General features: G+C 31.0%; 1 protein-coding gene across 1 annotated transcript; it reads left to right on the forward strand.

Annotated features, from left to right (window-relative positions):
* Positions 1–959: 959 nt before the first annotated feature.
* Positions 960–10,463, forward strand: LOC134253706 (uncharacterized). Its single transcript, XM_062736289.1, has 6 exons — positions 960–1,102; positions 3,040–3,171; positions 7,245–7,304; positions 9,549–9,675; positions 9,921–10,011; positions 10,234–10,463. The coding sequence occupies exons 2-6, from the start codon at positions 3,120–3,122 to the stop codon at positions 10,429–10,431; spliced, it is 528 nt and encodes a 175-aa protein (XP_062592273.1). The 5' UTR covers positions 960–1,102; positions 3,040–3,119; the 3' UTR covers positions 10,432–10,463.
* The last annotated feature ends 516 nt before the right edge of the window (positions 10,464–10,979 follow it).

Raw genomic sequence — 10,979 nt, forward strand, 5'->3', positions numbered from 1 at the left:
AGTAAAATATTTTAAGTAAAACTTAAAATTCATATTTCTGTGAAATTCTTCTAAACGTTTTACTCCCCCTAAAGTTTTGGTCAGATTTCTATATATAACTTGGCTCACAAGTAGACTTAACTAAGATGCATAATTCTGTGCATCGGTTTTGACAATTTTGGTCTGATAACAAAGTAATTTGGCACACAGACTACTTTTATTGCTGCCTGTTGCAAAGCGTTAAGTCCAAGTGCTACTTTTCCTTTGTTATACGTACAGACCAGTAGAGCTACAGTCTCATCAGATGCCTCTGGTAAAATAATACTAAGTACATATTAAAATAAAAAAAAAAACACTATATACAAAAAATGTCAAAAGATTTTCTACCTCATGATAATTTTTTTTATATAAAAAAACATCTTCATAAATTAATATAAAAACAATAAATCAAAATAATAACTCAATTACATACGCATACCAGATATCCATTGATACATTGTTTGTATATATCGGTGTGGTCTCTATTTCTCTTATTTAAATAGTTTACTTATTTAGATTTTATATCTATTCGAACTAGGAGGCTGCATACAAAACAGTTGGTGTGGTGAAAATGAAAAATGTTTGAAGGACAATTACGGAGACCTAGGGGAGATTGGTACTTGCGTCTGCGAAAATGATCATGACAACATGCGAATTAATAGCATTTGCAGAAAAGGTAAACTGAAACATAAAATTAGCATTAATTTTTTCTTTTCTCTTTTTTTCAGTATATTATTGTTTTTCAGTTGAAAAAAAGCGACAAGGAATTTTATAAACATATTTACAAAATTAATATTTTTAATCTGTACGGATTAAAAAAAAAATAGTTCCAAGTTTTCAAAGACCTCACTTATAAATGACATTTTTATGTAACATGTACTGGATTGAGTATTGTAAAATAAGATAGTAGTTATGCCCTTATTCCAGTGTTTTGCTTTTATCATAGTTGATGTTAGGATCGGCGAACCCTGTGTATTTGATTTTCAATGCAGCAACGCAGGATACAATACAGTATGTGACGAAACCACTTCTACATGTTTATGTGTCAAAGGATTTATAGATATTGAAGGACATTGCTTACAAAGTAAGGGAACAGAATAGTTAATTTCTAGCTCTACTGGTCAGAGACCAGAAGAGCTTATGCGATAGTAATGCGTCCGGCGTCCGTCCGTCTGTCTGTCTGTCTGTCTGTCCGTCTGTCTGTAAACAATTTTTCAAAACGCTACTCCTCCTACAGTTTTAGTCTTATTTCAATATTACTTGGCACCCAAGTAGACTACACTAATATATATAGAATAGTGCATCGGTTTTTAATTTCGATGAACGGTGTTGCCATGGTTACTAAAAATAGAATTTTCTGTAAAATTCCTTAAAAACGCTACTCCTTCTACAGTTTTGATCTGATTTCAATATAACTCGGCACACAAGTAGACTACACTAAGATACATAGAATAGTGCATCAGTTTTTGATTTCGATGAACGGTGTTGCCATGGTTACTAAAAAATAGAATTTTCTGTGAAATTCTTTAAAACGCTACTCCTTCTACAGTTTTGGTCTGATTTCAATATAACTTGGCACACAAGTAGACTACACTAAGATACACAGAATAGTGCATCAGTTTTTGATTTTGATGAACGGTGTTGCCATGGTTACAAAAAATAGAATTTTCTGTGAAATTCCTTTAAAACGCTACTCCTTCCACAGTTTTGGTCTGATTTCAATATAAATTTGGACACAAGTAGACTACACTAAGATACATAGAATAGTGCATCGGTTTTTTAATTTCAAAGAATGGTGTTGCCATGGTTACTTGAAATAGAATTTTCTGTGAAATTCCTTTAAAACGCTACTCCTTCTACAATTTTGGTCTGATTTCAATATAACTTGGCACACAAGTAGACTAGGCCCTACACTAAGATACATAGAATAGTGCATCGGTTTTCGATTTCGATGAACGGTGTTGCCATGGTTACTAAAAATAGAATTTTCTGTGAAATTCCTTTAAAACACTACTCCTTCTTCAGTTTTGGTCTGATTTTAATATAACTTGGCACACAAGTAGACTACACTAAGATACACAGAATAGTGCATCAGTTTTTGATTTCGATGAACGGTGTTGCCATGGTTACAAAAAATAGAATTTTCTGTGAAATTCTTTAAAAACACTACTCCTCCCACAGTTTTGGTCTGATTTCAATATAAATTGGGACACAAGTAGACTACACTTAGATACATAGAATAGTGCATCGGTTTTTTAATTTCAAAGAATGGTGTTGCCATGGTTACAAAAAATAGAATTTTCTGTGAAATTCCTTTAAAACGCTACTCCTTCTACAGTTTTGGTCTGATTTCAATATAACTTGGCACACAAGTAGACTACACTAAGATACATAGAATAGTGCATCGGTTTTCGATTTCGATGAACGGTGTTGCCATGGTTACTAAAAATAGAATTTTCTGTGAAATTCCTTTAAAACGCTACTCCTTCTACAGTTTTGGTCTGTTTCAGTATAATTTTGCACACAAGTAGACTACACTAAGATACATAGAATAGTGCATCGGTTTTTGATTTCAATGAACGGTGTTACCATGGTTACTAAAAATAGAATTTTCTGTGAAATTCCTTTAAAACGCTTCTCCTTCTACAGTTTTAGTTTGATTTCAAAATAAGTTGGCACACAACTAGACTACACAAAGATACATAAAATAGTGCAATGGTTTTTGATAAGTACAAACCAGTAGAGCTACAGTCTCGACAGAGACTTCTGGTTACATCATATATTTGTTGCGTTTATTATGTTGGTTATTTCTAATATATTGTTCAATCGTTTTTATATATTTAAAAAAGGTCAATATAAACTATTTGAATTTGCCTATTTCATAATGGTTGTCCCTCAGTGCAGTGTAAAAACTAAAATGACTCAAAAATTTGTGACGTAATGTACAACTTAATGTTATTACTATATTGCTTAACTGTAATATCGAAAATGGACACATAACTCATAATTTATTTACAATAGCTGATTTAGAAGTCAATCAAACCTGTTTGTATGATGAACAGTGTAATGGAACTGCAAACTCAAGTGTTTGTAGAAGGAACATGTGTGTCTGTATGGATGAAAATTATTTTGCAAACGGAACATGTCAACCATGTGAGTGGAAATTGTATATTTATATTCTTATGCTATAAATCTGCTTTCTTGCATTATTAACATGTCAGGGTAAACTTTTAATTGTTTGTTTAACTGAACCCGATTCTGGAGAAAAGACAATACGGAATAAATCGGGGGATGAGATAATATCATAATAGCATTTAAACTTTAAATTAATTCTTAAAAAAGCGTTAACGTTGTTTTTAATATGTGACATCGTTTTTATGAGTACGAATCATCAAAATACAAATCAATATATTACCCAGAACTGAAAATTACATGGTCTTTGATTCAATACGTAAAAAATCGTACCATAGTAAACTAGGTTTTGATAATTTACAGTCATATGACATAAGTATTTAGAATATTGTCTAAGGAGAGAAAATTGTTGATAAGTAAATTATCAAAAAACTCCTCCTCATTTAATGCTTTATGCTGAATAATACAGTGTGGTTTTCTTTACCAGAAAGATGCTACATTAAGTAATACCAAAATTATCATTTTGTCCCACATAACTCTACATGTACACATAAATGCAAGAGCATAACGCAATTTTATTTCGATTTTTCATAAAAAAAATTATATTTCTATATTCGGTAATTGTATTCTACTGTAAAAGGAAAAAATTAGTTCAGTCACTTTATTATGACTAAAAACAATTTCATGAGATTTAAAACTCACATGTGCGTACGCATTTGAAGGTACATCAAATGCGTACGCACATGTAAGTTTTAAACTAATTGATTTAAGCAGTTCCGGATCGTAACGGGAAAAACACTCGGTAAATTATTTATGCAGGACCTGTGTTTGATTTCTACATTGAAATAAATAGTCCTTTATTTACTCTTTCAAGCCACATTAATATTTTGTTTAAAGCGTTATACTTTATAATCGAAGTTTTCCAATTAAAATATGTTGGAGTTCAAGCAGTTTAGACGATTTCAAGTAGTTCCGGTTTTCGCCATATATCGTTGTTATTTATAGTTGTAACAACAGAATTCATTTTTAACGATCAAATCTTTAAGTTAATAAGGGACAATCATATTTTTCCCCCCTTTTTTACGACTTGAGCTCGAAAATGAAATATCAATTATATCATATATAAGGAAGAAAAGATCATGTTTCAACAACTTTATTAACGATAAAATAAACTATCAAATATTTAAAAGAATGATAAAAAAAAACATATTTTGGTACAATAAAAATCAGAAAATTGCATTGGAAAAGACTAGAAAAAAAATCATCAAAATGAAAAATATAATGAATCAAAGAATTGTTGTTCATTTCATACAAAAAACTAGAAATATGTCCATAGGACATAAATGCCCAGTTCATATAATATATTCACCAGTTCACTTAATTGTATTTGAATACACATGAAACTTTGCTTTATATAGTGTGTTAAGTTTGAAGAAAAGGTTAAACTTGAGTACGTGTACTTTCAAAATAACTCAGTTTTATACACAGTAGATGAGGAAGTTGAAAGCCATAGGGAAAGTCAGTTTTAAATAAAATTGCACACTGATGATAAATTCTTACCAAATTTAAAATTATGTATAACATGTATAAGTTATAAAAAAAATCTTGAATAGCTTTTTTGGTTTGAAAGTTAAAGCAAGCTGCAAATTTGAGAAAAGTGAGGTCAAGGTAAAAACAAATCTTTAATCAGTTGAATACCTCTCACTATATGTGTCAGCAAATGAAGTTTGATAAAAATATCTTTGAAACTGGGCTTAACACAAAGTGTCACAGATTGACAGACAGAAGGACAGATGATGAACATGACAAACACTATACATGTAACGTGTAATACACATTATTAACCTCTGCAAAAAACTCTCCATTTTAATGCAGAATTGTCTAAAAAGAATTTGATAAACCTTTCAGCACATGACCTATCAGAGGGCCTGCTACACACATTGTAATTAGCTGCAACCCTCTTTTGGGGTCTTTGGTGGTTTCATAAAGTTCTTGCTTTCCTTCGATTTCGGACATTTTCTTCTTTTTTCTTCCCATGACTACTTTTAGTTTCTTTGGACTCAGAGACATATTAGATATAGCAAACACTGAAAAAAAATACACTCTACATTGTATAATATTTAATGAGATTGTTCATTCTTTAAAGTTTCTCGATTCAATTTTATTAATTTGTTTATATGTATTTTCTTCTAAGAATCTTTCAATTTGTAGTATCTTCTGTAAAAGCATGTGAGAGAGAGAGAGAGAGAGAGAAAAGCTAGATGGGGGAGGAGAAAGATACTTGAAGCCATGACTTTGAAATTAATAATACTTTCTCGGTCTTTTCATATCAACATAATTTATCATAAAACTCTGAATGTAAAATGAATTCATGTTTCTGACTTTTTGTTTACTATTTTCTTGTTTGTTTTACCAGCTCTTTTGAGACAACCCCGTATATGGTTAATTCGGAACTGCTTAAAATGGGATGTTGTGAATTTTGCTCTTTATTTTGGATTTACGTCGTATTTTAACGAAACCGAAATTTCATGAGATAGAAGATACATCAATGTTTTATTCACATATCTTAAATGAAATATATACCTTACCACAGTTTCAGAGCACGTCTTTACTTTCAAGATAGCACGTGTTTAATATCGGTCAACGTCACTTAAGCGCTTGCGGTTGTAAAAAAACTAGACACGGTAAGAAAGACGGAGTTCTTGATCTCGTTATGTCATCCAGAGTATGGACAATACATAAAGCTTCATTTATGTAAAGAATCATTAGAAACAGAAACATTTATGTTTGCATAATTTTAATTATTTAATTAAAATCATTCGGAACTGCTTAAAATCCGGAACTGCTTAAAGCACTGTATATTCCAAATTTTATCGTTATGTAAAGCGAAGCGATAACTTCCATTCTTACAAAAAATATCATTTTAAAATTAAAAAAAAAATGTTACTTTCATGGATGTTTTTTAAATTCACAGTTCTAAAATTAACTAACGTATATATATAACAAGGTCGTTACAATAAATTTTGAATTAATTTTTTTTTCTTTGATTGTGGATCGGTAACCTAAATATTTTGTCATTATATTTTCTTTGTTTTAATGTTGAAAGTACTCATTCCATGCTCTAGCGTACTGAAGGAGTAAAATGACATATACATGTAACAGTCGCTGATTTTGATTTCTGAAAAGTTTCATTAAATTTAAATGTGTCCGAGACATCCCAAGAAGATGCTGGGACAATATAATAAATGTAGGCATAATAAGTTCTGACTTAAATCAATTGCAAGTGAAATTTTAAATTGTATGCTTAGGTCAGAATATGCATAATAAAAAGGAACATATAAAATCCTGTTGAAAACTTTTAGCTGCGTATCGTCCAGTGAAAATCAGGAAACCCAAGAAAATTGATGCCAGTTGAGACTCAAACTTCATCAATTACCTTTTTAAAATTTCTTTCAAACTTTGAATGATTTTGTTTGATTAATGAAAGCCATTTTTTCAAGGTAGAAATTGAAAAAAAAATCTTTGTCTATAGAATTTTAAATTCTTCTACATATACGAATAAGGGGTCAGCTTGTTCTGACAGGAAATGTATACCTCTCTAAAATCATAACAGTTTATTGTTGTAAACGATTTTCTTTAAAACATACATAGCATTAATAGTCAATTGATAATGGATAGTCATAAAAATGGATTGTCCTGGTTGAATGTTTACAAAGTTATATAAATGAATGTTTTACGGCCATTTGGTAGCTTATAAAATGTATTTACTTTTCGTATACGAAGAATTCTAGGAATTTTTGATACTTGTATTCGATTCGAAGTGTTTTAACCTCCATTATTTAGTTTTCAATGACACAATATATTTCCTCTATTTACCGTCTTTGATATTTTATATTTCCTACTCAACATATTTTTGCAATAATCTATCTACCAAAAAAAAAAAAAAGAAAAAAAGATACATAATGAATGAGAGAGAGAGAGAGAGCAAAGAGGTCAGAAATAGAGAATGAAAGAGATTCTGTGAAAGCTCGAGCTCTTTTTTAAAGAAATAGTTTACCTTGTTGTACTGTAACTCTGTAACTATTATTTTGTAGCTAAAAAAGAATTGCCAACTGCTGATACGGACACATCAAAGAGTCCACAACCATTTCAAGGTGATTTAATTTTAAAATTTGAACAAAATAATTATGCGTTGAGAAATCACTTTAATTCTAAAAAGTAGTTTAAACTTAAACAAACCTTTATAGAAGATTAAAAATATTGAATACATGTTTAATTTTATTTGTCTTAAAAATAAACCAAAACATTAAGATTGCAAGTGTTGATGAAAATCAACTACTTACAAGTAATTTTAGTTTATATCCGCATCATATCACAACTTTGAAATTTTCTCAACTGAAACATAGATTGGAGAGGCAAAAAATTTATTTTTAATGAGCAGATTGATCATAATGAAAAGGATGGATATTGATGAATCAAGGATGTTGATTACATGAATCAAGCAATTTTAAATCCGCATCATATCACAACTTTGAAATTTTCTCAACTGAAACATAGATTGGAGAGGCAAAAAATTTATCTTTGATGAGCAGATTGATCATAATGAAAAGGATGGATATTGATGAATCAAGGATGTTGATTACATGTATATTCTCTGCATTGGACAAAAAACTAAAATAAAGAAATGAAATTTAACTACATACACTGAACCAATCTGCCTAGTGTTCACCTAAAAAATTTTAAGTTTTAAGGAACAAATACAATACAATAACAAATTTCTTCAGTTCATGGTTAATGATGCATATTTCAGTTCGATGTTGCGTAAATTTCATGTAAGGATATCGTCAGAATTTTAAGCAAAGTGTCGAGGAAATGATGTACCCTAAAAATGATAATTCACACAAAATAATCTCTATGAAGTTAGAACACTACTCGCTCTAATTACTACAAGACATCTTTTACTGTTGGATACCATGTACCCCTGAATGGGATATTGGCCCATCTGCTGCCACACCTACTGCATGGATCTCTCCAAACCGTTGAAAGTGTGCGGAGGGGGGGAGGGGGCTGACATTTCTTATAAAAATCCCAAACAGTGCCTCATCACACAGATGCCTTTTGGTCAATATTCTTGGGCGTTTAGCACGTACGTGCACCGCATTTTAGGGATGATTCAGACTGATTGAGCTGATATAAGACTGCCACAAGCACCGATTTCTTATCATTTGCATACGATTGAAATTGTTTGTTTTCAGGCTTCTATGATTGTTTCAGGACAATTTAATACTCTTTTAACCTGGTGTAATGCGAAATTTTGGCCTAAGACGAAGATCAAGGTCATTTCCGATTTTGTTAAATTTTGTCCAAAACTTTCAAATCGTGATAAATTGCTGATAAAAAAATAACGCACAGCCTATAGAAAAATGTGTTTAAAGGGGTTTTGATACTGGTTGTTATTTTTTAAAAGTAATATCAAGGACAACAAACACTAAAATAAAAGTGAGTAAAACATGGTGCAAGGATGGTCCAGAAATCAACATTCCAATGTGATATTTCAATGGTCTTTTTGCCAATGCTCTATGTTTTTTAGTGAAACTAGTTTTTAAAATTTGATAATGATCACAAAAAGATGCTAATTACACAACACACGTGCCGCAAAGTACAGATTTATTGTTTTTAAGCTTTGGTACGGAACATTGGTTTTCATCGATGATATTTAATTTTCTTTCTATAATTGTTGAGAGGACTGATTTGTTGTCATAATTTGAAAATATCATACCATACTATAAAGTCGTTTTAAATAAATTGATTTATGAAAGTGAACACTTAGAAGTTTTGTTTTAAAAGTGTATAACTACGTTAGGTGGAATCTGTTCCCGTAATAATTTAATTTGTTCAAAATATACTACAAATAGACTAATAGAAAAAAAAACATAAAAAGGGTAAAAGAGTACATAAGTTTGGAAAGAAAAAAGAAATGTATAAATCAGAAAAGAAAGCGGGATATAAAAGGAAATCAGAAAAGGCAATGAAATTGAGACACTAAATTTGTTTGAGTAATTATCACTGGGATTGAATAGGTACATAATTTATATTGATATTTTATATTGAAAAGGAGGTATTCAAGATAAAATATTCTTATAGTTTCATTAACAATGATTGTTGGAAATAATTATATTGTAAAAAAAACAAACAAAAAAACGTTATTTTCTCTCTTGGAAGGATAGGGCAAAAGTGGTTCATAGCAATCTATACCTTCAGCCAGAACAACAGCAATACAATTTATAATCTTGACTTCCATCATTTCTCAGTCTCATTTGATTCAATATAATATCATAACCTAACTTACTGATCAAAATTAGATTTAAGAACAACTGACCTTTTATTGTTAATTTTAGAACATGGAGATTCCAGCGTTACACACAATGTTGCTGCTGTTATTGGAGGATTCGTGTTGGGTGTTCTGACATGTCTTGCAGCTGTCTACGTAATACATATACGGAGTAGGAGAAGGGAGCAAAATCGGTAAACAATGCGTTTGATTCCTTAGTGCAGTATAAGTACAGGTTGTACGGTGTATGTATAACTACAGGTTATACGGTGTATGTTAAGAACATATAATAGCTACTTCTACCAATGTTTTCGTTATGGAATTGGATATTGTTTTTATACCATTCTTTTTATACTTCATAATGCTTCTAAAAATATATAAATATATACCTGGATTTATCCACTATAGTTTCTATAGTTCCTCAAAACTATCATTCCAGAAACACTGAAGCCAAATTTGTGAACAACATCAGCTATGAAAAAGATTTGCCAACTAATATTCAAAAGGATACAAAGAACCTGCAACAAACGGTAGATTAAATTGGGGAAGGGGGGGGGGGAGGGAAAATTTTCTGGAACTTTACCTTAAGTGATGTACATTCATACGTTATGTTGTGCGGCATGATTAAATTACTATATCAGGGTGTATTTTCATCAATTTGAAATACAATATCTCATCAGAAATTGTTTTAACTTGCATTGTTTGTAATAACGGGTAACATTTTGAGAATTCTTTTATTCCATTCATTTCAGAAAATTTCACATGTGAAACCTATTATCAAAGGGGATCCAGAATATTCCAATACACATCAAGTAAAATCAGAAACAAATGATATTTACAATCATCTTAATGAAAAAATAGAAGATGACACTATGGATGTTTATGACCACGCCGTAACAGGAGCCTCTGGGATGTCAAATGAAGAAGAATATACACATCTGAGTAGATGAACAGGGAATTAACGTATCGCCAGCTGTCAATCACAACAAATTTTCAACCAATGAAATAATTTCGTTTATTCTGCGCGTTCAGTAAAAACTTGCTCCGCCATATGCTCCGACATACAAATTCAGTGGGTGGTCGGCAATAAACAAATTGAACAAATAAGTCTATATGCCGTTGGGGAACGTGCAATACCGATGGCAGGTATCCCGAAAGGGAATTATGGATGTTTCGGGACCGCCATGCTTTGGGACGCCGAAGTTTCGTGACCTGACAACACATTTCGGGACTTGGGTTTACACGTTTTGGGACTTCTAAATATTTTGGTCAGGAAATGAAATAAAACTCGTTTACTTGTTTGTTATGTTTATACATGTATACTTTCTTAGTTTAATTTAATACACACGAAAAAAAACAACAACGGAATAAATCCATATACACGGTATAGAGATTCATTTGACAGACTGTCTTCGCGTTAAAAATATAAAAATAATATGAATAATAGTATTTATATATGATAGATAATTATGCTTAATCAGTCCATAACACTTCTACG

Source organism: Saccostrea cucullata, unplaced genomic scaffold (assembly GCF_032062105.1).
Source record: "Saccostrea cucullata isolate Sc308-1 unplaced genomic scaffold, CSIRO_AGI_Scuc_v1 ctg11954, whole genome shotgun sequence".
NCBI lineage: Eukaryota > Metazoa > Mollusca > Bivalvia > Ostreida > Ostreidae > Saccostrea > Saccostrea cuccullata.